The 26,436-nt window shown below is 38.2% G+C and overlaps 1 protein-coding gene across 18 annotated transcripts in view; it reads right to left on the bottom strand.

Moving 5' to 3' along the window:
• The window catches only part of myo18ab (myosin XVIIIA b), a 120,170-nt gene that overhangs the window by 49,049 nt on the left and 44,685 nt on the right, over window positions 1-26,436 (bottom strand). For 13 of the 18 annotated variants that reach the window (XM_065281112.1, XM_065281110.2, XM_065281107.1 and 10 more), the window contains 19 exons: window positions 25,450-25,537; window positions 25,152-25,258; window positions 21,352-21,528; window positions 19,602-19,812; window positions 18,992-19,134; window positions 17,851-17,951; window positions 17,117-17,180; window positions 16,802-16,946; window positions 13,955-13,969; window positions 12,704-12,877; window positions 12,478-12,568; window positions 11,423-11,615; window positions 10,894-10,980; window positions 8,755-8,896; window positions 8,497-8,656; window positions 7,713-7,899; window positions 6,751-6,988; window positions 6,297-6,406; window positions 4,193-4,258 (listed from right to left, as the gene is read on the bottom strand). In XM_065281112.1, coding sequence (XP_065137184.1) covers window positions 4,193-4,258; window positions 6,297-6,406; window positions 6,751-6,988; window positions 7,713-7,899; window positions 8,497-8,656; window positions 8,755-8,896; window positions 10,894-10,980; window positions 11,423-11,615; window positions 12,478-12,568; window positions 12,704-12,877; window positions 13,955-13,969; window positions 16,802-16,946; window positions 17,117-17,180; window positions 17,851-17,951; window positions 18,992-19,134; window positions 19,602-19,812; window positions 21,352-21,528; window positions 25,152-25,258; window positions 25,450-25,537 — 2,499 coding nt within the window. The remainder of the gene's footprint in view (window positions 1-4,192; window positions 4,259-6,296; window positions 6,407-6,750; window positions 6,989-7,712; window positions 7,900-8,496; window positions 8,657-8,754; window positions 8,897-10,893; window positions 10,981-11,422; window positions 11,616-12,477; window positions 12,569-12,703; window positions 12,878-13,954; window positions 13,970-16,801; window positions 16,947-17,116; window positions 17,181-17,850; window positions 17,952-18,991; window positions 19,135-19,601; window positions 19,813-21,351; window positions 21,529-25,151; window positions 25,259-25,449; window positions 25,538-26,436) is intronic. The other 5 variants (XM_065281109.1, XM_065281108.1, XM_065281101.1 and 2 more) reach the window with 2 other exon arrangements.

Here is a 26,436-nt window from a genome sequence, read left to right on the forward strand (position 1 = left end):
GGAAGCGGTTTTCCCTATTCCCATTCATGTAATCAGCTATTTATCAGAATGTCATTATTTTGGCTCACCCTCCAAGCTGCTGTGCTTTGTCTGAAAGCGCAATATCTTGCTGCACTGATTGGTGTTTGTAGTGAATTATCGGCGTGTGCCAAGCCAGACTACACTAAACAAAGAAACCCTCTGCCTGCCAGAATCAATCACTCCTGTGCAGAAGTTGCACAAAAACAGCTTGAATTCTGCTTTCATCATACGAAGTGCCGGGAAAGACCCAGAAACGGACAGCCACCCTACAGCCTGGCTTAAAGTTATGCCTGGTTATTCTAGGGAGAAAACGGAGAATAATTGTCTTTCTCGCTCCAACACGCCCGCCAATGAGGCCTGCCAAGAGTGGCAGCCATGTCCCATCTGCAGCTTAGCATTCTGGGTAAAGCGTTGTCCCAGAGCGGCGAATGTTTCGTGACGGGAGAGAAGGAGACGAGTCCTTTTGGCCACGGCCCACCCTGCCACGCTTTCATCCAGATGTGAGCACAGTGGCAGAGCGGATTAAAGTCTGTCTGTGTCTAAGAGGTGTAAAAGAAGCGAACGTTTCTGCAATCTAAATGGAAATCATGCCATCTGTTTGGAACTGATCCTCATGACTTAGGCCAAATCTGTATGCTACAAACTGACTTAATGCACTGATCCGTGACATAGACGAAATGACAATATAAAATACATTTTTATTTGACACTTTTAGGGTTAAATTCACAAGGCAGTTGTGCCATGTTTGTGCCTCGTATAAAAAAATAAAACAGCATCATATTAACTACCTGCAACCTAGTTTAACCAGGTGCTAAATGTGCTGAATACAGAACTGCAAACATGAAGTATTTTGTAGGCAAAACCTGAAAGCGAGTATTTTAGCACTTCCTTTTGATACAACATAAGGTCATATTTTTTAACATGCAAAAATTTGGACGAATATTTCGGACACAACGTGCAAAGATCTTTATTGCATATTAAAAAAAAACTTTATTTGATAAAACATTTTCTGTCTCATAAAAATGGCGGTTGCTAACAAGTTGCTACATGGGACTACAGATTTAACAGACTTTCAACGTCATCACGCATGAAAAATGACAAAACTAATATAACATAGGCACAATTCCCAAAAAAATATTCCCCAACGGAGAATTTCCTTAGCAGGGAATATGTTTTAAACGGATTTAATATAGAGTTTGAAAGAGTTGTCAGAAGCTTGGTGGTGGTGATGTTGGAGTTGATCAACCATGGTGTAGTTCGCTTATAGACACATTTTTGATTTTATTTGTAGTAAATGCATTATAGACGTGTTCATTTCTAAAGATTACTTTGATGGACAAAACATGTAGGTATCATAACCTTTTGTTGATCAATTGATCAAGCTTATTGTTCGCAACAATACAAAATCTTACACTGTAAAAATTCCTTGTTCCACTTAAATGTTTAAGTTTAAACAACTTGAATTAACAAGTCATTAAATTTTTTGACTACACTGTAAAAAGTGAAAAGTTGGTTACACTTAAAAAATTACTTCTATTGTTAACACCTAAAGAAATTCAAGTTTATTCAACTTAAATTTTTCACCTAAACTAAAACTTAAGTTACATAAACTTACATTTTTAGGTTTTACCAATTGAAGTAATTTTATAAGTTGATCTAACTTTTTACTTTTTACAATGTACTTAAAACTTAATAGATAAAAAATAAAGTTGTAATAACTTAAGTCCATTCATTTTTTATTTAATTTATACCAACTCCTCAATAATCAAGAAAGCTGAAATGACTACTTAATTCAAGTTGTTTAAACTTAAACATTTAAATGCAACAAGGAATTTTTACAGTGTATGGAAAAATCCCATTAACTTTTTGCTGTGGGTTATGTGAGGCTAATCTTCGGGTTGGCATACAAAAATATGTCATCCCTAAAGCTCTCTATAGCAATGTAGTGTATTTACATTAAGACGTGTACTTTTTCTGCAAAAACATCGTTTATGTAAATTCAATGTATTGTATGTTGCAACCAGTGGCGGTGTTTCACGAAAACTTGTGTATGGCATAATTTCCATTTATATGACATACTCCACCAACGTGTACAAAATCATACTAAAGATTGCACGGACGTACACTTAGACAACAATACGCAAGTAATACAAACGAAAAACAAAAATAAAACTGAAAATCTTGGTTGTTTAAAATGCTTTTCAAAAGGTGTAATTTTTAACTAAGTGCAACTCCAGCAACAGATAAACTAAAATAAGATAATATCAACAAAATACTTTTATACTGTGACATCCCTCTATAGCCAAATCTTGTCATGACAACCGCCAATAAACAGACTTTTAATGGCAGGGTGCACGATCTCTGAAGCCAATGTTGACATTTGAAATCACCTAAACAAACACAACCCTACCCCAATAGAATCTGGACATTCTTTTGATAGACCCGCCTCACACATACGCAACCCAACGGAAGTCGGTTGGTTGACACGGCCCTTACTGCTGATTAAGGCTGGGTATCGATTCAGATGTTCCAGATCGATTCGATTTCGATTCACAAGCTATCAATTCGATTTCGATTCTCGATCCGATTCTTGACTCAATTTTTATACTTGATTCTCGACTCAACTCAATGAATATAGATTATATAGAATATTATATTATATTATATTAGAATATAGACTGAATGAATGAATGACAGGCTCGCCTCTCGCTCCTTGGTAACATCGCGCAAGGCAAAAAAAGAGTGACATTCTAGTGGAGAAGACTAGTAATTAGATTAACGTTAATCTAAAGTTCAATGTTTTCGGAAATAAAATTTGAAAAAAAAAATCGATTTGTGGCCTGTGAGAATCGATTTTATATCAACCACGAAAAAAAAACGATTAATCAAAAAAAATTTTTTGCCTAGCCCTACTGCTGATTGGCTACAAGTGTGTTTTGGGACTCGGCCCAACTCCCCTTTCCAAAGCGTTTCTCAAAAAACCTTCACCCCACCTTTAAATGTTATAGAGCACATGAGTTAACCAACTAATTCTAAAATATTAAATAAAATTCTCAGTAAAACAGGGGTAAATGGAAAAACAGTGCTTACCTTTTGTCGTCAAAACGTTTTTACTGCACAAGTGGCAATATTTAAAAAGTGCGCAAATAAATAATACAATTCACTGCGACTGCGCTACAATTTCCCAGTGGAACTGTAAGGAAATGTTAATTAATTCACAGAAAACAAATCATATTACTTCTGGAATAATCAATAATAGCTCGAGTGTGGGGGAGAACCGTGAGTCTGTTTGAATGTTAAAACAAAAAAGGATTTTACTTGCGAAAACAGAGGTTAAGATCAGGGTCATCATGAGACCTCCTGCAGGGGGAACCCCGCTATTATAAGTTGTGTTCGACTTCATGCTGCGCTGCAAGAACAACAGGCGGATGACATCAAAGTACCGCGAGGGCGATTCGAGGAATCATACGGAAGAGTTCTCGAATCGCTCTCGCAGCACTTTGATGTCATCCACCTGTCGGTTCCTGTGGTGTAGTATGAAGTCGAACACACATGTAAATGATCACTATTGGTAATGTACCAATGTTTAGATATGTTCTACTAAAAATATCTTTAATACGCATCATCATAACCTGTTCATTTCTGCGGTTTTGTCTGAATCCTAATGTATGGCAACTGCCATACCTTGCCATACGCAAAGGCCGCCCCTGGTTGCAACCTCACTATATTTTACAAATGCTTGGCATTGCCTGATGCAATTAACATCATGTTACTCACACTCATGAAAAACATGCAATAATTGTAATTTAACGCGTACGAGACATTTCAGTACATTTTCTTTTGATCTCTACAGCAGTTAATCATCAAATGTTCACCAAATGATAGTGGAGCTTTATTACTGGGCATTTATCCAAGCACTCAGTGTACATTTGCAAATGCACTTGCATAATTCCTTCAGAGAATCTGGCAATAAAACAACGAAGACAGCGCATGCACATAAACCACATTCTCAAGAGGGCATTTTAGCCTTGGTTAATTTCCACATAACAGTAATGAAATATTTGATGCCAGATACTTTGAGATTCAGATTAAACCGCAGTTGTTCAGAGATCATTTTAATTAAAGATCATTACGTTTTTTGCGCTTGTGTTACATGTGACACGTTACTTACCCTGCTTAAGCCCATGTGATAGCTGCTTTTTTCCAGCTCGAGAGACTCCAGAAGCTCTTCGACAGCCTGAAACACACACATAAATCTGTGAGACAGACATAAAGACCCAGTCTGCTATCCACCCCAGTGCACAAAGTAAACCCCCAGTAGGGCTCCATGAGGACTGCATGCTGACAGAATCGTGCTCTCTTTCCAAAACCCGGGTCACAAACAACTGTCTTAATGTCTGACCCTTTTCCACCATTCACCCTCAAAAGTGCTTTCTTCCTGACAGGCAAATAACAACATGGCAGGGGATTAAAAAAATCTCAGCGGACTGATGAATAATGGCTAGAGTTTGAGCTGAAGGCATTGGAAGGTATTGAGTGCTCTCTGTAGGGGCACAGGGGATGACTGGTGAACAGGTTCAGTGGAGATAGACGAACAAAAGGCCACGTCTTGGCCTGAACAAGTACAGATAGATCACGGGTCTAAGGGGGAATCCACTGATGTTTGGATGGCAAAGCGAGACTTGGCTAAAGTCTCAAAGGAGGTTGCTTTTAAATACTAACATTTCTATTAGCCAATAATTTAAAGGAGTGTTCTCATTTTGTACACTGTGTACTTTGTATACTATTACAAAAAGTAAACATAAGTAAAATCCATACATTAGCAGTAAAATGTTTGGACATACATACTCATTCTTTATTTCTAATTCTTGTTTTGAAATAAAATTACATAACGTACTGTTTAGAAGTTGCTTACTTATCATTTATTTCTCATTACTTACTCAATATTATTTTTTCACATTTCAGAATAGTAAACTCATCAAAACTTTGGTCCAACACACGTGTTGTGCCCCAAAATTTTAAAAATATAAAATAAATCAAAAGAATAATTCAATTTATCCACAATCTGCCTAGAATTGTATAAAAATATAAAATAAAGAAAAGAAAAGTATAAAAATATACTTCTGGTATTCTGTCAAGCAGCTAAAGTATTGAAGGTTCTCCCTTCTTTTCTGGGCTCTTATTGGCTGCATTTCTTCTTAGTCATTCATTATTTAAAAAAATTAAAAAAATTCTAGTGAAAGTTTCGTAATAATAAAAAAAATTGATATTTGCAATCAAGCAGGAAGCAGAAGCACCATTGACTTTCACAGTGCTGAAAAATACAATTGGAGTCAATGGTGCTTTAGGGTGCCCTGACACTATCCAAACCAAACCGCGCTTGGGCGTGTTTGAACATCAAAGCCTGGTTCGTTTGACTAGTGTGATTGCTCTGTACCACGCCTTTGCCCAGGCCGGCTTGCAGAGGTGGGCTGGAGGCGGTTCACTTGGGCTCAGGCGAGGAACGCCCAATGTGATCGCTAATCGAGCCAGAGCGCATTTCAAAGGGAAAGATGTCAATTGTATGACCACTCACCTTCATCTGTCTTTGTTAAAACCTTATGATTCACGCAGCACGGTTACGTGAATGTCTACGCTGCACATGCGACAGATCAACTAAGCAATATGATAGGCATGTGAGAGGGCTGTGTGCCATCGTGCACCAAAACGACTCCGGATAAAAACAAAGACTTAACTTTATAATGGGTTCCAGTGTTAAGAGAGCGCTTTAATTCCTGCTTTGTTCAAAACAATCGCATACTAATGACGAAAGCGCACAGGCTCGGATCGATAAAAGTACAGTGTGAGTTCGTGCTTCTGGGGGAGTAGAGACCATCATGCTGGGGCACGGTTTGGTTTGGATAGTGTGAGTGCGCCCTTTAAATTGTTTGGTTACAAACATTGCTCAAAATATCCATGTATAAAGTTTACTTTTAGATCTTCACCATAATGAAAGTCTTAATGGTTTAAGACTCAATAACAGAAACAGGGTCAGTGATAGGACAGGATGCTGCTGATAGAGTCGTCACTCTGGTCTCTGATTAAAGCCTTTATTGCCCTGTCACCAGAGTCGTGCTGAGATTAAGAGGAAAAAGATGTCTAGTGCAACCCATTAATCAACAACACAGCTCTCTGCCCTCAGCACTGTCATAATCAATTACACAGAGGAACAGCTTACGAAGGAGGAGCCAAGCACAACACCACACTCATAAACACGCACATAATTCAACGCTTACCCTTCTCTCATCGGTTACTATGTAGTTCCGCCCATGTTTCTTCGTCAGGTGGGGGGCCAGTACGTCAAAGCGACGGCGAAACTCAGAAAACACCAGATGATCAGGATAACCTTGAGGAAAAGGAGAGTCAAACAACAGGAGTTGAAACTGAGAGATTGAAGAAACTACAAGATCTGCTGACCATCGGCCAATCACTTATCTTGAGAATGGTCTCAGTTACTGTGACAGTTATGCAATGTTCAGAAAGATCAATCAACAAATAGACAATGTCACTATAAACACGAATGTAGTTTGCAGGTCTAGAAAGCTTTAAAGGTCAACAAACTCTGAAACAAAAAAAGTCAAGCCTACGTGGAAAAGCATTCATTTCCTATCTCCCCTCCATTGCATTTCATATTTTGTCTGCAAATAATAGGTGCAAATCAATAGTCGTTGATTATTTCGTGTCTATTACCTTGGCGGTAGATTCGGAGAGCATCGAGCAGTTTGGATCCTCGTAACTGTGCACGGAGCAAGCAGACATCCAGCTGCATGAGGCCTGTTTCACAGCTATCTCCATGAGTCTCTGTTTCCCCAGAGCGAGGTGATGGTCCTCCCAACACCTTTAAATCTCCAGTCAGAGCCTCTGCCTTGGGGAGCAGGCAATGCACAAAGTGCACCCTGGACCTCCGTACTGTGTCAATCAGCGCGTCCTGCAAGATAACAATCACATCTTTAAAGGGGCCATGGCATGAAAATCTGACGTTTTCCATGTTTAAGTGCGATGACTGGGTCCCCAGTGCTTCTATCAACCTGTGAAAAAGATCAACCCAGTAACTTAGTTTTGGTTAACCATTCTCTAGAAGCACATGAAAAAATGTAGTTGAAATTTGGCTCTCCTTATGATGTCACAAGGAGCTCTTATTATAATAATACCGCCCCTTAAGCTACACCATCCAATCACAGCACTGCCATTTAGTGCAGAGAAAAAAAGAGAGAAAATAATTCACAATACAATTGAGATTCAATTGCAACAAACCACCATCATTGCGATCCGTGTTTGCACTTCATCCACTCATTTGACACACCCAAAACGCCACATTTTTGCACACACCTACAAAGTGGCAATTTTAACATGCTATAATAAATTATTTATATGGTATTTTGAGCTAAACTTCACATATGTGCTCTGGGGACACCAAAGATTTACTTGACGTCTTGTGCCATGGCCCCTTTAAACACTGGCTCTACACATTAACATTTTTAGCACTATTTGTGACCCTGTCTGTGAAATCCAGGCTAAAGTCTTGGTGCATAAAATTTTTATTTGAGTTACTGATTTCAATCTTTGACATGGCCTTACATTATATAGTATATAATTACTTGAGCTGTGTTTTCACAGAATGGGTCACATTTGAACGCATCTTTAATACTGACCACTTGCAGTTTAATCTGGATGCAGAGGGACTTCTTTTTGACAGCAGCCACACCAGTAGTAAAGGTTTTTCTCATGCTTGTGGCCCTACGCAAAGCCAACTGTGAGCCTCCCTCGAGCCCGGCGATGGATCCTGATAATACGGTGGCCCCTCCAGAACGTCCCATAAACAAACCACTGATATTCTTCCTGCAGGAGCGAAAAAGAACTTACAGTATGAGCCTCCGTTTGTCAAACATGTACACAAATGAGAAGTGGTGGCCTGTGACTTCTTTTTTTGAGGGTGCTTAATGCGAAGTTTGTCACAACATGTATGTAGCCCGTCATGTGTGTGGTTCCTTATTTCAAAATATGTGTACTGCGCGTCGAGTTATCCTGTGTGCATCACATGTCTTGTCAAAATAAGTGCCTGCTGCAGATGCGTCTAAAGGGTTTATGATAAACGACACGCTCGCGTTTGCTAGATACTCGCATAATCTCACGCATAATCACAGTTTACTGTTAAGGGAGTGTGTTGCGTGTATTTTGTGAACGTGAGTGTCTTTTTTATCATAAACGGTTTTAACGCATATGCAGCAGGCACTTATTTTGACAAAACACGTGATGTACATGGTTCACATGACGCAACAAACACATATTTTGAAAACACGAGCAACACACATGACACTCCAAACAAATATTTTGAATTTGCGCCCCTCGGATGAGCAGTCACGAGCCGCCACTGCAAATGAGTACGAAATCTCCATCAGCACTGCACAGATATCCGTTGTTATTCTTGAGTCTTACTTCTGAGAGTCTTGCAGGAGAATAGCAGCATTCTGAGAGGCGGGGTTTTGTTTGGCATGGCTCAACCAGCCCCGAGCATCGTACTCCACCCAGTCAGTACCGTGACTGTGACCTAACAGGAAGTGATGCGGCTTCTCGCTTTTCAGCAGCAAGGCGGGGCCTAAGGGGTACGTTGAATAAATGATATCGGATGAACTTTGAATACATAAACCTGTGTGGGTGGGTATGTGTAGGATATATGCAGTAATGAGTTCTGACCTTTGCTCTCTCCATCTGCAGGGCTGTAATAACTGAAGAGTCTTTCTAGCAAAGTGTCCTCCGAGCCTCCGGGCTGTAGAGCTTCCTCTTCCATCAGCCACAGAAGCCCCCTCGCCTCATCTGTCCTGGCCAGGGTCCGTACCTGAACCACGGATTTACATACATGTGCTATGATGAAGTGAGCAGCTGGATGCCATAGAAGAACCATTTTCGGCTATAACTTCAGATCTAAACCCTTAAAATATTCAGAGGAGCTACACATTCATCTATCTCACCATCTGCAAGGTTATATAGATACTTTGCTATTATGATATCAACCGAATCTAATGACTGACCTAACGCAAATTGTAACCATAACATGCTCAATCTCTGCAGAGAACTTTGTTTATACTTAATTTAAGCCTTATTCATTCATCAAGGCTACGCATTGTTTCACTTACTTTCATTTTATATTTCGATAATGACCTTAAACACAACATTAGTAATTACACGAAAGCAATTACTATCCTTTATAGAATAAGAAAGAGGAGGAGAAAACGAGTGGGGAAAAAGACGAGCTATTAGTCTTGGGCTTCTCATTAAAGGCCTGTATTGAACAAGAGCTTTAGGGTAGTCAGGCAGGCATTTTTAAACCATACACTCTTTCTTTCTGCTTAGGCAATTAATAGCAGTAATGGCTTCTCCTTCGTTCTATATTACAGCACTGACACTTTGCAGGAGCGGTGGAATAACTGTGCACGAGAGGAGCGCCTAAAAAGATCTGGCTGCAATTATGGAGGCACATGAATGTGTGCTCACATATCTGTCTTTGAAGATTACTTTTCACATTCATTAGATTGTCTTCTTTTTGTCTCTGTTAATTCCTTCAAAAGGCAAAATGTGGCTCTTTAAATCTTCAGGGTTGTTTTAACGTGCACTTTCAATTGCTTCATTTTTAAACAGCCTGTTTGACAATTTGTGGGTGTCTTTCTTGGATATCTCTAAACTTTAATTTTAATAAAAATAATAGAAATCGTTGGATATATGCCTGTAGTGCCATTGGGCACTGGTACAATTGTAACCACATTGGCAAGTGATGTTTAAAAACAGCTTGTGAGGAACTGCATGCTTCTATGCCACCCTAATACTGCAGTCCTGTTGTCACTAGATATGTTTCCATCCTCCTATTTTATGCACATTTTGGAATATTGCATAAAAAAAAAAAACCGCTGGATGGAAACGGCAAGATGCGTAAAAATGTCATGTGATTTTGCTTGTTGGATGGCATAACTGAAAAATAACCAGCTTACAGAACTCATTGCACCAGTGTATGCAAATATTTTATTATGCATTGAATTTCTGGATGACTACATGCATGTTATTTTCAAACTTTTTTCAGACTTTATGTGACAACCAAGCGTGCCGCACAAGCCCTGAAAAGTGAAGCCAAAACGTCTCGATCGCCCCCCAGTGACTGGTCCCAGTATAGGTCATAAACCCCGCCTCCCCATGTTATTCAATGGGACTAAAAAAATTAATTACACTTCAATTATCTTTTTTCCGAAGCTGGTTTCTGTCATTTACTGTAGTTTTTATCACGCTGATGTAAATTCAAATGTTTTTTTTTTTTAAATAGATTTGTGTTTAGTTAGTTATTTAATTATATAAAAACTGTGGTGTCACGTCATGATTGACAGCTGTGATATCGTGTGATATGCGCATTCTACGAGAGCAAGGGCGGGGTTTTGATTTTGCGGCTTCACTTCCTGATCACTATTGCGCATGACTGGTCCCGAAATCGCTATTGCGCAGACTCAAGACCCAAGATGTCAGCGCCACGTCGGGACACTGGCGGCTTCACTTTTCACCAATGGAAGAGAGCGAACAGGCGTCGTCCATCTTTTTTTACAGTCTATGGTGACAACCAAGCATCAATCGCACGTTTTTCTAATAAGGACATCATCAACTGTCTTTTTATTAATACAGAGTCTGAACGCTCTGCTTCTACTTAACACCCACACGTTTACAAAGAAAAACAAAAACCTCTCTGCTCATATTATTAGCAAAATACAAGATCTTATTTGGGATTGTCATGAAAGCAGACAAAAACCTGGATAGGTATTGGGTGTAGAAGCAAGCCGAGATTAGAGATTTGCTTACCAATGCTTGAGCCGATGTTTGGTCTATAGCTGCTACAGAGAGAGATGTACTGGACTCTATGTCATCTAATGCAAGCTCTATGTTCTCCTACACAGGGACAGAGGGGATATTAGTCAGCTACCACTACGATCTGATTTCATGTTAAAGTTATGTCCAATGTTAATAATCATTTTTCAATATTATTCAATGATTTTACAGGTACATTTGCAGGTAATGATATTAAAATAAAATTGATAAAAAAAACAAAGCTTTGATTATACAAGATTTACGATTGGCTCAAGTCCTGACCATGAATATTGATTTTAGTAATAAGGCAAGTTAAATTTGATTATGACTGCTCAGACAAATGTTAACACTGCACAGTAAACAATTTCCCAAATAGGTTGTAATTCAATCAACATTCAATTAACTCAGCTAGACAAAGCCCAAATGAATTCAAAACCAATTATAATTTTCAGAGGAATAATTTGACATGGGTTGATGATTGGGTGACGAGGCAGATGTCTGCATCGGTTCAGGATTATTGCACCTCCTTATAACGCTCCAGCTCCTGTACAAAGGTGCGTTCATGGAAGAGCGTCTGGAGTCGCTCCTGGGCGTAATTATGGCACAGCTCTTCGAAGGTGGCGCCGCGGTCACGCTTGGTTAACTTTGGGTTCTGGAATCCCGGTGTGTCGACAATAAGCAGAGAACACAAGGAGTGTTGACTCGACTTCAATGCTCTGAACCAGCCAAAAAAACAACAACAAAAACATATTTAATGTGGGTCCGAATTAAGCAGAAACCACTGACAAGCGATGCAATGAGGAGGGATGTTACACTAATTGCTTATTTCTCTTGTTTTAAACATTGTTGTAAACATCTAGAATAATGTAAGTATACAAGTATGTGCTGGTAATTTTTGAATATGTTAATGCTAAAATCTTACATATTGTGCCTTTAAGCTGATATAGGGGAAAGTGTTTCCATTTCAAAATATTACATTCTACACCTTAAAAAAAAATGAATCCCTGATTTGCAACTAAACAGGACAGAACAAACATTTGATACAGTACATTCATAATGGAGGAAATTAAAGGGGACATATCATGAAAATCTGATTTTTTTCAATGTTTAAGTGCTATAATTGGGTCCCCAGTGCTTCTATCAACCTAGAAAATGTGAAAAAGATCAACCCAGTTTTGGTAAACCATTCTCTCAAAGCATGTAAAAAAATAGATAATTGAAATTTGGCTCCCCCTGTGATGTCAGAAAGGGACCTTATTATAATTATACCGCCCCTTAATCTGCACTGCCATTTGGTGCAGAGAGAAAATAATTGACAGCACAATTGAGTTTCAATTATGGCGATCACTGTTTGCATTTCTTCAGCTCATTTGCATTTACAAAGACATACCAAAAACGACACATTTTTGCCCACACCATGGCAATTATAACATGTTATAATAAATTATCTATATGGTATTTTGAGCTAAAACTCCACATACGTACTCTGGGGACACCAAAGATTTATTTGACATCTAAAAAAAAGGCTTGTGAAATGTCCCCTTTAATGTCCATATCACAGTGGGAAATTGGATTTACCGGTTAACAAGTGAGATGACTAGTGTAAATAGCTCAGAGTACAGCCCAGCAGCCATGGCCTCCAAACACTCCAGGGCCGTGATCTTTGGAGCTGCGGGACAAAACACCTTAATATCATTTTCAATCTTAATATTGCAAAAGCAAGCAAGCACAGTTATATAATTTATCATACCGCCCATGGTACAGACCCACCCATCCTTTATTTCATATCAAGAAAGATCTTTACCCGAGTTGTCTCCTGCTCCAACATCATCAGGTCCCTGGCGAAAGGAGGTGGACCTCTGCATGGTTCCTTTGGGCTGGTATTTAAAGATAGCGGATGAGAGCTCTTCTAGAGAGCAGCCCAAGAGGTAAGCTGCCTTTTGGGCCCATTCGTGACGTGCAAATTGCTTTCGGCCTGCTGTTAAACACACAGGGACAGTGTGAGCACCAGGTATAGTGAGACAGCACTGTTAGCTGTGAGCTCATGTGGTCATCTGCACAGATCCACTACAAAGATACATTTATCTATGTAACTTTTATATGCTGTAACTTTTCTATAAAATATCAGAAAAGTTCATTATCATAGTAATAGAATAGTAATTATTTTATATTAATTTATAATACAATATATCATAAATATAGAATTTCAATTATTTGATAAATTACTAAAAAAGGTCTGAAAGGTAACAGACTTTACCCAGACTTTGGCTAAGCAGTTTAATTATGGATGCAAGTTTTAATGTGTTTAAATATGTGACCCTATCTTAATGTCTCATAATTTAAGTATGAGATTAAGAGCATCCAAGTTTGGTTTCACATTGATTTACTCAGTCAATAGATATCAAGTTTATACAGTATGTACACAGAATGTTTTTTTTTTACATTATTTAGGTGATGATTTTATGTAGAAAACAGTCAATCACAAAAAATGACTTTAGTTGGGTCACAGACAGGTTTACATATTTTACTTTCCTTTGAGAAATTTTCAAATGCTTGTAGTGGATGTTGCTCAGACTGACCACAGCGCAACCACAGACAACCATAAAGAGTGACACACAAGCCACCTTAAAGTCGCCGAAAAGGTCACAGATGAAAAGTGAAAAAACAATGCAGGCCTCTGGTGGAATAGATGAATGTTGAAAGTGAACAAGAACTCAGAGCAAACTTTTATTTGTGTAAGCACTGCAGATATGCAAAGTCTACAACATGGAGTAACATCAGAGAGTCTGTGCTTTAAAACACAACAAAGTTATGACGCCCCCCCCCTTCCCATGCCTAACAAGCTCCTGCCAAAGTTTTACCTGAGCTGTCTTAGACATGGTTTTATAAACCACTGAAAGTAAAGAAGCCCAAAAGAGAAATTAAAGAAAGAAAGCAAGCATACAACAAGAATGCAAATGGAAATGCCTGGGAATGACGATAACAGCATTATACCTCACACACAAATACATATAAGGGTTTGCTTGTACTTGTATGTAATATTTATGCTCTTTACCTTCGTCAGCCTCTGCTTTGTAACGGAACAGCATGCAACATGCAAGTAGAGAAGAAGAGGTTAAAACATGACACATCCTTCAGTGTTGAACAAATAGGGCACTCAATATATACTTGTTAGCACAAACGTTCACACATTTATGATTGGATATTTCATGCTTTTTCTAATTTACATAATGTTGCAGGTTTTTAGTCATCATTAGTTCAACCAATTACTTTGATTAGTAGAAAACCAATATGGGGTTTTCGTATGGTAATGGCAGAGCGGTAATATGACACGAGTTGGAGACATTAACAGATTAAAAAAAGAAAAGAGTAATATTATTATATGTGACTCAGTCTGTGATAACCAAGCTTTTTTATTAATGTTTTTTTAAATAAAATCCTCCAACATAATGTAAAAAGCATTAAGTAAAAATATAACCTTGATATCTTTAATACTGACTGACTAAGGTAAAAATCAATGTGAAATCAATTGTGAAATCAAACATTGATGCTCTTGATCTCAAAATAAGATTGAGACCTTAGCCTAGGTTTCACAGAAAGAGTCACATATGTACAGCAATTGCACACTTGTATTCAATAACAAATGCTATTTACACACACACACACAAACACTAACTGTGTAGATATGCATGTATATTATGGACAACTACAATAAGAATTTTTTTATGCATTATATTTTTGCTATTTTTGTTACACATTTCTGATCAGTTTCCACTGCTCTCCTTTCTTTTATGCCACATTATGCTTTGTTCGTAGAGAAACTTTAACTTATGACAGAACAACACTGCCCCCTATTGTAAAGACTGTCAGGTACAACTGGGAAATAAAATAAGATCTTTATTAAATACAGGTTTACTGACTTCTGATGGCTGCTTAAACCATTGATTTTCTTGCTAAAATTCAAGTACTTTTAATAATCAATAATCTGATCTGTCAGAGAATCTGAAATCTCAGGATTCCTTATGAAAAATATACTTGTCTACATTTGTTTGTAGCATGCAGAACAATGAGTTTTTTTTTTTAACAAGAACATCTCAGAGTATGAAAGCTACTGATTCACATTAAAATCATTATTTACTTCACCTCATGCCCTTCTAAACCAATACATTGTTGTTTCTTTGCATAGAAAACATAAGGAGAATTTCAAAGCACACAGCTCTTTATACAACAACGTCTATTAAACTCCAAAAATGAAAACATATGTTGTTATAATGTGATAATATTCCCATCTTACAGAAAGTTAACATTCTTCAAAAAATGTTAATGTGCTATTTTGGAAGAGCTATTCCTTTATAATACAATTTATGACAGCACAGAGAAATCACAGAGTTTAAATACAAAGCCATCCACCTTCATTAGATAACTAAAAACAATCCCGCTTATCACAAAACTCTTCCATATCAAATTGTTTCTCAGCTTCTTCTGTGAACTCAATACAAAGTCTTATTTAAACACGTCTGTTTTTGAGTTTGTTGGAGTTTTGAGCTCTTTATCTCATTAAGGCGGTTTTGAAGCTTTCAGCTCTGATTTGTAAAGAAAAAGCTGTTCAAGTCTCTGGTGAGCTCATTTAGCATGAAGACACCAATGCAGGGCTTTAATTGAGAGACACATTTTCAAAGGAAGTTATTGGAGTATTTAAATAGGCTTTGCTAAACTGAATTCATAAGGAAAAAACATGCAGTACTGTCCTAGCTCATTTAGGATAAAGCTGAGATGAAATATGCTAACTATTTTTACATTATCCCATTTGATATTTGTGAAAAAATATGGAAAATGTGCCAAAATGAGTTAAGTGTAGGCTATTATAATGCTATTGAAGCCCTAAACGGTTTAGCTGCTACATATTTAAAGGTGCAATGTGTAATTTTAAGAAGGATCTCTTGACAGAAATGCAATATAATATACATAACTGTATTATTAGTGGCGTATAAAGACCTTACATAATGAACTGTATTGCTTTTATTACCTTACATTGAGCCGTTTTTATCTACATACACCGCGGGTATCCTTACATGGTAGTTGCAGTCTTGTTTCTACAGTAGCCCTTAATGGACAAACTGTTCTACAGAGTGCGTTTCGTTCATAGGTTGTCTCAGACGACGACATGTTTGTCTAGTGGCAGCTACCGTAGCTTCTCTTTGCGTTCCGAAATTAAGGTTGGTTGCAATTTGCCATCTCACCGATAGATGCCGCTAAAAACCCCATACTCTACATTTAACAAAACTTATAATACGCTACAACTCATCATGCTCCTTAAAATAACAAAACACTGCTACCTAAAAAGCTATGAACAGCAGCTACAGTAATTTTCTCTATTTGCTTTTCCGTTTCAATTAGCGATTACGCTAGCTCCAGTCAGTCTCCGTCAGATAACCCAACACATATGCAGTATATGGAAAGGTGACACCAGCCCTTGCAAGAACATCAGACCAGCTCTGGAATATAAACTGATCTATACTTTTTTTCCCCTGAATTGTTGTGTTTTGTGTTTATTCTACATCGTGTCCTTTTGTGAAGCTGCTTTGCAACAGTGTACACTGTGAAAAGCAAATAAATGTGAATTGAATTGATAGCTGAAAGCAAAACCAAATTACATTACATATTTAGTAAACAAATACACAAGTGGGTGGTTCTAGCTAGATGGACAGCTAGAGACAAATCTCGCTGGATTTGGGGTAGGATTAGAATGAAAATTAGATTTTGTCTGTGGCTGTATACCTTCTAGCCACAACCAAAAATCTCCAGCAAAGTTTCTCACAGGGGTCTATTTGGGCCTGTTGAGAACAAAGAAAAACACACACCATTGGCTCTACTGTACATGGGAAGTCTGGGTTTTTTTTACCTTTCGTGGCCCCTGCAGCTCCAAGATGGTATATGGCCCCAAGAATGAGCCACAGAGCTTTCTGCTCCTCAGAGGAGATGCCCAAAACCTTCATGGCTGCCTGCAGCTTAGTAAACTGCTGTGATGACCTCTGCTTGTCCTCAGACTACACACACAAAATATATGAGATGGAAATATATCAGCATGTGTTTTCATTAAATAATACAGAAGTGATATTTGCTATCAAGAATTATTAATTTTCTTGCAAGGCTTCTACTCGAGCATCTAATAAAAGTAATACACGTCTACCTCATGGGACCTTTGTGGTGAACTAACCTTAGATGGAGGCACAATACCAAAGACACTGTTCTCTGCAAAGTGGTTAAAATGCAACTCCGTTCTGCAGGAAAATTGAAATAAAGTCAAGCTATAAAGTCAAATGAGGGTCAAGGGTGTAAGCGTATTGAGATCAGAGAAGTTTAATTCTACAAATATTAAAGGGGCCATGGCACAAGACTTTTTTAAGAAGTGAAATAAATCTTTGGTGTCCCCAGAGTACATATGTGAAGTTTTAGCTCAAAACACCATATATATAATTTATTATAACATGTTAAAATTGCCACTTTGTAGGTGTGTGCAAAAATGTGCCGTTTTGGGTGTGTCCTTTAAAATGCAAATGAGCTGCTGAAATTCAAACTCTGATCACAATGATGGTGGTTTTTGTAATTAAACTCAATTGTGCTTTTCTATGCACTAAATGGCAGTGCTGTAGTTGGATAGTGCAGATTAAGGGGTGGTATTATTATAATAAGAGCTCCTTATGACATCATAAGGAGGGCCAAATTTCAACAACCAATTTTTTCATGTGCTTGTAGAGAATGGTTTACCAAAACTAAGTTACTGGGTTGATCTTTTTCACATTTTCTAGGTTGATAGAAGCACTGGGGACCCAATCATAGCACTTAAACATGGAAAAAGTCAGATGTTCATGCCATGGCCCCTTCAAATAGGAAATTCAGAAATTGTACAGTAGTTTCTGTCTGCATACAGTGTGATTATACCGAGTTCACCTTAAAGTGCTGTCTGCTCCAGTCATCATGTAGTAAAAGACATTAAATGTTGATTCGGTTTCGGGTCGCTTCACCACCCTCAACTTTTCCAGCAGCATAGTCTACAGCAGTCACAACAAAAGAAAAGAGTGATAAAATTAAATTTATTTGACACAAAATGCAGTTTTCCATGATATGTTAATGCCCACTGAAACAGTTTGGGTGGGAATATCAAAAAGCATCTCCTTTTTTTTTTTAAATAGCCAGTAGGCTTTACTTATATCATAGTATGATTGTACTACACTATAAAAAGTGAAAGTTAGATTAACTTAAAAAATTTCTTCAATTAGCAATGCCTAAAAAAGAAAAAATAATAATTTAAGTTAACTTTCTGACTTTAAGTGAAAAATTTGTTAATAAAGCTTAAAGGGCACCTATTTCATTGCTAAAAAACAACGTAATTTTGTGTATTTGGTATAAAATAATGTGTTTGCATGGTTTATGGTTAAAAAAAACACATTATTTTACACATACCATACATTTTGTAGCTCCAGATTTCACTCTCTTCCTGAAATGCACAGATTTAAGAAACTCTGTGTCCCTGATTGGCCAGCTAATCTGTACGTTGTGATTGGCCTGGAAATGTGACGCTCCTTACCATGTTTGAAAGATTCACGCACAATGCAATGCTAACAAAACTTAACTTACAGGCTGTGAGTTCAAGCAGGAGGAATTATGATAATGTCGGTCTTGTCTACATCACCAATCCCAGGAAGTAAACTGTTGCCTACAATCCTTGTGTTTGTTGTCGTACAAGAAAAGAGATTTATGTTGGGGATGATAACTCGTGTCATCGTTTAATCTGGGGTTTGTCCCTTTGCATATTGTTAACATGTACTAATACACACTTACACACCAAAGGACATTTAAAAACGTGAATCAGACCATAGGTGCCCTTTAAATTTGCAAGGTGTTACCAATTGAAGGATTTTTTGTAGATTCAACTTTTACTTTTAACAGTGTATATCTCATATATAAAACAATATATACTGTGCTATGTAAATAAGTGGGAGTGGCTAACTCACAGCGTAACCAAAAAATAAAACTGCTCAGATTTTTGATCATACTGACCACCCTTATTAGATTGTGAACATCCACAAACCTGAATGGAAGCAGAGGCCACCTGACCAGCCTGGTCAAAATCCAGCGAGACGATCTGCGAGAAACGACTGGCGTTGGTGTTCATGGAGGTGGCACTGTTTCCAAAAGCCTCTAAGATCGTGTACACCGCTTGCCATTTCTCAACTAAACAACACACACATTACAACAATATTTAATTCACTATACTTTAAACAGGTTCACACTAACTGAATCAGAAGGAAAAAAAAGATAGAGGTGAACATATGCTGATAACATCCTGGCCTCTTTAATAGTATAGTTGATGACCGCTGTAGTCTTCATTAGGTCATTATGGGCTAAGCAGTTTTTGATGATGGCTAATTATCAGGGCGCTTTAGTGGGCGTCATTAGCACAGCTCTCATCGATCACCATCTTCTCAACTCTCTCTCTCTCTCTCTCTCTATTCACACTATTTAAGCACATTTTCACCAACCGCATGGCACCTTTCTATTTAGCCTTAACCACAGGCTTTCAAGTACATGATGAGATAATATACAGCTTGTGACCATACTGCACCATTCAACATTAGCATTTTTGATTGTCATTTTTGAAATAAGATATCGTGGCTTAAGTTTATTCAGTAACTCTGTACCAGTGAAGATCTTTCCAGTGCTGCCAGCGATGGACACCAGGTACTGGACTAGATGCTGGCAGTTTGTTGTTTTGCCGCTACCGCTCTTTCCCAGCAGCACGATGGACTGGTCCTGCCGTGTGGTCAGAAGGTTTCTGTATGCCGTCTGGGCCACCGCATATATATGAGGGGCCGTGTCCTCTCGCCGGCAACCTTTAAACATGTGCATTACCTAAAGGCACACATGAAGAGAATTTTTGTCATGAAAACCTTATAGTTTCAACAAAATTATATGAAAATATTGTTCAAAACAATATGGTGCCTTTAGGCTTGTCATTTACATTGATAAGCAACTTAACAAGGAATACATTATATCAGTGTCTGTGTTCCCTGGGAATCAAACTTGTGACCTGATAAGAAACCCGATGCACTAGTTAGAGACAAATGTTTAAATCATGTTGAATTAGATAGAGATCATTATAGAAAAACAAACAAGGAGTTTACATCCCAACATCACAATCGAATAACTGCAATGCATTACAGATCTTTTATTTTCCGTACAACAGGAAGTCAATAACGAAAACCTCAAGCAAAATGTAAACCCATAAACATTATTTTTCCAACGAAGGAACAGTCAATAAAACTGTTAATTTGAAAGAGCATCTGCAATAAACTGTAGTTCTGGCACAGGTGCAATAACATATTCATGTTATAGTTTAAACACTCACTGCTGCTCATAATCAGTCTGGTCTATAAATCACTTAATTGGGACCTATGGCCAAGAGAAATCGTCTGGATTGTAATTACATTTAATGGGCAGTGTTTTATATGGCATGAAATCCAATACAGCTCATTAGCACAATTCGGTTGCTTATTTCCTATAGCGTTTAACTGATGAAGGGACAGTTTGCTTTAAATATGGTACTGTATGGTACCCATAAGGCATTTCACTGCAGCCACAGTGAGTATAAGGACATTATGGCACTTTTCCATTGCATAGTACCCCACGGTTTGGTTTGGGTCAGGTCAGGTTACTTTTGGAAGCTTTTCCATTGGGTGCAGTACGTAGTGCCAGATACTTTTTTAGTACCACCTCGGTTGGGGTTCCAAGCGATCCGAGCTGATACCAAACGTGACGCGAAAACACCGTAGATCAAAGATTAGACTGAGAGAATCGTCACTACCAGCGTCATCGCTATAATGTAAAAGATTAGCTTTACCTTCATGCTAGCGTGCATTGTTTTGAACAAACATGTTGTCATCTGTGCTCCGCTATAAGTTCCCAAACTCCCTTTTAGCCATGAAAAGCATCCACCGGTTGAGAATCAGAGACACCATAGACTTGCAGTTTGTGGAAGCACATTCGCGACGAGCACGTCAGCATTATATGCTTAAATGCAACTTAAACAAGGCTCAGCGGAGCACGTCGACTGACACCACCGGTGTTTTTACAGAAACTGTCATGTGAGACAGAGGTAGTTATAAACTCGATGTGCAAACATCTATTTGTGGTGGTCAATTTTTATTTTGTAGCGGACTGAGAAATAAACTAATGTAAGGGAATGTACAACAACGCTCTCACTTGTATGTCACAGCAGTAGGCAGCGCAAATATAACGACACCCCTATAATCCCTCCCACTGCGAAGTGTTACTAAACTCGATGGAAAAGCTAACCAAGCCAAAGTGAGGTGAGCTGACCCGACCGGACCCAAATCAAACCGTGGGGTACTATACAATGGAAAAGCACCATTAGTGTGAACGTGGACTCACCTTCTCAGAGTACATAGAAGGAGCACTGATAGGGTTGATGATGACCATGTTGGGCCCTGCGTATGTATGGATGAGGTTTCCTCCATAGCGTTGCCTCATCGAGTGCATTACACTGGACTCATTCAGATAAAGAAGAGTTGCCAAGTCCTCGCAGCGGTCAAAAGATGGCGGGTTTGCCTGGAGTGAGAGATTAAAAATGTTAAACACTGAACAAAAGCAGGATAAAAATCCATTGAAAACAAACATGTGACCCTGGACGACAAAACCAGAAATACATTTTTTGAAAGTGAGATGTAAATATCATCTGAAAGCTAAATAAATAAGCTTAATGGTGATGTAAGATATGTTTAAAGTTGTCCAAATTAAGTCCTTAGCAACACATTATATTAATGATAAATAGATTTGTCATATATTTATGGTAGAATATTTACTTAATATCCTCATGGATATGATCTTTTATTAATATGCTAATGATTTTTGGAATAAAAAGATCATTTTGACCCATACAATTATCGTTAGCTATTGCTACAAATATACCCATGCTACTCATGACTAGTGCTGCCACTAACGACTAATTTTCTAACGACTAATCTTTCGACTAATTTTTCGAATAGTCGACTATTCTAAACGACTAATTAAAAAAAATTAATAAGTGTTTGTTATTTCATTGTCCATTTTATTTTGAACTCACCGGTGTCATAAACAATATGAATAACTTAAATGTTACCAAATAAAAAATTACAATGTAAACAATATAAATAATAATACAAACTTACAGTGCAAAGTAGATGCATAACAGAAATATGAAATGTTTCACTTCTACTCTTTGATCTTATATTGCATTTTAACACAACTGAATGCTATTTTACATATTATCTGTTCTGTTGTAGCCTATAAAATAGTGCCTAAACATGACCCACCACCTCGTTTTTTATCCAACCAGCTGTTCCTTTAACTGCTGCTAAAATCCTGATTTAGATATGCAAAAATCACCATACATTTACATTGTAGCTTTACTGCTGTTGCTCTTCTCATAATTGTTGTTGTGTTTTGAGCCATTTCTTGATTTTAAATGCGAGTGATATAGCGCAGACAATTCGGTGCAAATTCAGAAATATAAGAGAATACACTGTTGTTGTTACATAGACTACAGAACACGGCATACAGCATCATAGGGAGGGAGAAAGCTCGCACACAGACTCACACTACTGCTAATCTTTCTTCAAGTCATGTTAACTCGATCAGTCGTCTTTGTCAGAGACATCTGTGAATGTTGACGTTTACGCAAAAAAGAAAGTACATTAAAAACACTGCCACCTTTTCACTGTCACGTAAGAGAGAGGCGCGCGCTGTTGAGGCGCTGCAAGCAACATGAGTGAGAGAGAGAGAGAGAGAGAGAGAGAGAGCGAGAGAGAGAGAGAGAGAGACGCTGAACACTCGCAACAATGAATTGAGCCGTTTAAAATAGTAAAATAAAAATGTAAATGGGAATCATGAAAAATCTATTTGTTGCGTCCAGTGTTGATTCCGTGGCGGAATCACGAGCAAACACTGATAGCCTTTAACATCCAAATACAGAGTCATTGTACTTCTCAAAAGAGTTAATAAAACAGACTAGCTCGCCGTTTCATTAATAATCATATAACAGTTACTTACGTTGTCCTATTCTCTGTGGGTGTATCGTCAATAACTCCCGAGTGTTTTCGTTTGAGATGCTCGTGCATTGTCGTTGTGCTCCCGTGATAAGCCGGCGACGTTTGACACGGTGTAACAGACCACTCTTTTATCACAACTTGGCTTAAACTACTTTTATACTTCGGAAGCTTTCCGACTCATAATTCCATAGACTCACCTGCCACCGCCATTTTTTCAAAATTAAAGCAGTGAAGGCAGGGCGAGAGGGAAGAAAGATGATAGCGTAGCAGATGAACCAGCAGGGCGCGCACAGCGCACAGACTGGTGTGGAGGTGAATTTCATTGAGCCATTTGAGACAGGAGACAGAATTACAGTGGGCCGTTTGAGACGGAAATAAATAAATATGCGACTCCTCGACTAAAAAAATTGCCGTCGACAAATTTTCATCGTCGATTACGTCGACTACGTCGACTATTCGCGGCAGCACTACTCATGACCCTCATTCAGGATCACATATTTGAGTTAAGTATGCATTGCACACACTATGAAAACAATGATAGTGCCACAAAATGTGACATCAACAGGTTTAATCTGAGTTGGCAGGGAGAGGTGAAAGGAAGAGAGAGAGAGATTTTAAATTGATGTGCCACAGACATAATAGTCTCAGGACTTGCCAAGTTTTTAATACAATTTAAGCTTGTCAACTTCAATATACTGGATGCAGCTGTGCAATTCCCTAATCGATAGATGGTTAAAAACTTGACATTATTAAAAATCATCAGCATTAAGCTGCCCTTCAACAAGAGGGATCCAAATTAACTGACTACACTCGGCAAAAATTGAAGTGATAATATAAGTTAAAGTTATATATATAGTTTCATCAAGCTACTACAATAAAACCATTTTTAAAGGCAGCACTAACTACAATAAATACTGCACTAAATCCCTCCATATGAGCGACTTAAATAAAAAAGAATTATTCCACTTTCTTAAAAAAACTCCAGATAATTTACTCAACCCCATTTCATCCTGAATTGTTGTCTTTCTTTGTTAAGTCAAAAAGAAATTAAGTTTTTTGAGAAAAACATTCCAGGATTTTGGACCTCAACAGTTAAAATGCAGTTTCAACGCAGCTTCAAAGGGCTCTAAACGATCCCAAACGAGGCATAAGGGTCTCATCTAGCAAAAAGATTGTCATTTTTGGCAAGAAAAATAAAAAATAAGCATTTTTGAACCACAACTTCTCATCTTGCACTAGCCATGTGATGCGCCAGCGCGACCTCATGTATTGCTTAAGCACGTGGAAAGGTCATGCATGATGTATGCAAAACAACCGCCCCATTATTGTCTTTGTGTCAGTTTATTGTTTAAAATGGTCCGCAAGTGTGCATTTCACATATTCGACGTGCTTACACCAATACGCAAGTTCACACTAGCGCGTCACATGGCTAGTGCAAGACGAGAAGTCGTGGATTAAAAGTTCTTATTTTTTATTTTTCTTGTCAAAAATTATGATAAGACCCTTATCACTTGTTTGGGATCATTAAACGCCCTTTGCAACCGCATTAAAACTGCATTTAAACTGTAAACTGTTGGGGTCCAACAAATGCTGCGTCCGAAACCGCCTACTTCCATACTATATAGTAGGCGAAAAACAGTAGGCGAGGCGAGTAGTATGTCCGAATACATAGTATTCGAAAAACAGTATGCGAAAGTACCCGGATGACCTACTACTTTCGGTTAGATTTTGCAGTGTGCATGCGATGGACACTTCACTATCCCATGATGCCCTGGGAGAGGAGTTAGCCAACAAAGACGACAACGCATCGGCTGTATTTGCGCTGGAATGACACGATGACGACGTATGTCACGTAATGTAGCAACATGGCGGATGTAGTACGTCCGAATCTCATTCATACTACCAGGATTCATACTATACAGTACTATTTTAACCGTAAGTAAGTAGGTACTTCATCTCATTTAGTACCTACTGTACAGTATGCGGTTTCGGACATTTAAATTGAGTAAAATCCTGGAATGTTTTCTTCAAAAATAAAGACATAAACAACTTGGATGATATGGGGGTGAGTAAATTATCAGATTTTAATTTTTATAAAAGTTTATTTCTTTAACACTACATTAAAGAGTTGAATACAGGACTGACCTTTTCCACATCATCCTCATCCACATCCAGTACTGTCCCATCATGCTCCAGTTTGATCTTTACTTTCCCCTCCGGTAGACTGCCAGCCTCTGTCTTCAGCACTGTGGCTATGAGGACACCAGAAAATTGTCGTCAATATTTTTGCCAGTCAGTTTGACCAACAAATTGCAAATTGCTGCGATAGCAATACCATTAGCAGTGGAATGACACATTTTAGCTTTTAATAAGCAAGGAATTCTGTTTCACGTTGTCATAAAGTAATGGCCTTCACGTGACAAACATTCAGCGTTGCACTTACCAAGAGAAAATCCATCCTTGTGGACCAGCCACACTTTCTCTGAGCCGTACCATGCCTGCTCTGCAGCGATCTGCTCCTCTGACTTCACCTGCAGAGGAAAAACACCAGTCAGACCTTTTGAGATCATTTTATATTTATTCAAAATATCAATGACATGCTTCAAATCCACTCCATGCATTGGTCCACATTTATGGGAAGGGTGAATACAGAAGAAACCACTTTCAATTATTGGATTGGATCCAGATCAGCAAAAAGATAAGCCAACGTTTACCAACGTCAATGGAGAGAAATGATCTTTAAAACCATGCAGGTTGTCATGCAAGCCAGTGAGAGTTTTACTGGAGGTGTAGATGAGGTAAACTGATAAACAGGGTCAGATTACATGTTGAACGTTCTGGTTGTATGGGCATGTCTGATTTTACTGCACTTACTCTTGACCTTCTTCACTGCTGTGGTGGGCTTACATTTCGAGATTGTGTATCAGTGATACACGGATGGTATTAAGTTGTGTTACTGTTAGTAACATTGCATTACTGTAGGTCAGTTGGTTCACTCCACACATACAGTACATCCACAATATATAGTGAGGGTGTCAGTGCAATTAAATAATAACAATCCAATTATTATTAAAGCTCACGTAACACAGGCTGTTTCTGCATTTCTGATATTAATCTGGAGTACCTATGGAGTAGTATGACATCCTTTATATCTCTGAAGACTCTTTAGTTTAATCAGATTTATAAAAGAAAGATTAGCTTTACCGAATCTTTCCGATAACGTACGAAAAAATGAAGAAGGAGGAGTTATAACACGGGAGGAGCGAGTACGAGTCATGCAACACTATACAACACTGTTTTAACTTATGATTCACTACATGTTCGTGTCATTTATATAATATACACGCGCCTATTTCCAACAGAAGACAGAAGTCTTACTTACCACGTGTAACTCGTCACGAAAATCCACCGCATCAAACACACACGCAAA

This window comes from Paramisgurnus dabryanus, chromosome 8 (genome assembly GCF_030506205.2).
Source record: "Paramisgurnus dabryanus chromosome 8, PD_genome_1.1, whole genome shotgun sequence".
In the NCBI taxonomy this organism is placed as follows: domain Eukaryota; kingdom Metazoa; phylum Chordata; class Actinopteri; order Cypriniformes; family Cobitidae; genus Paramisgurnus; species Paramisgurnus dabryanus.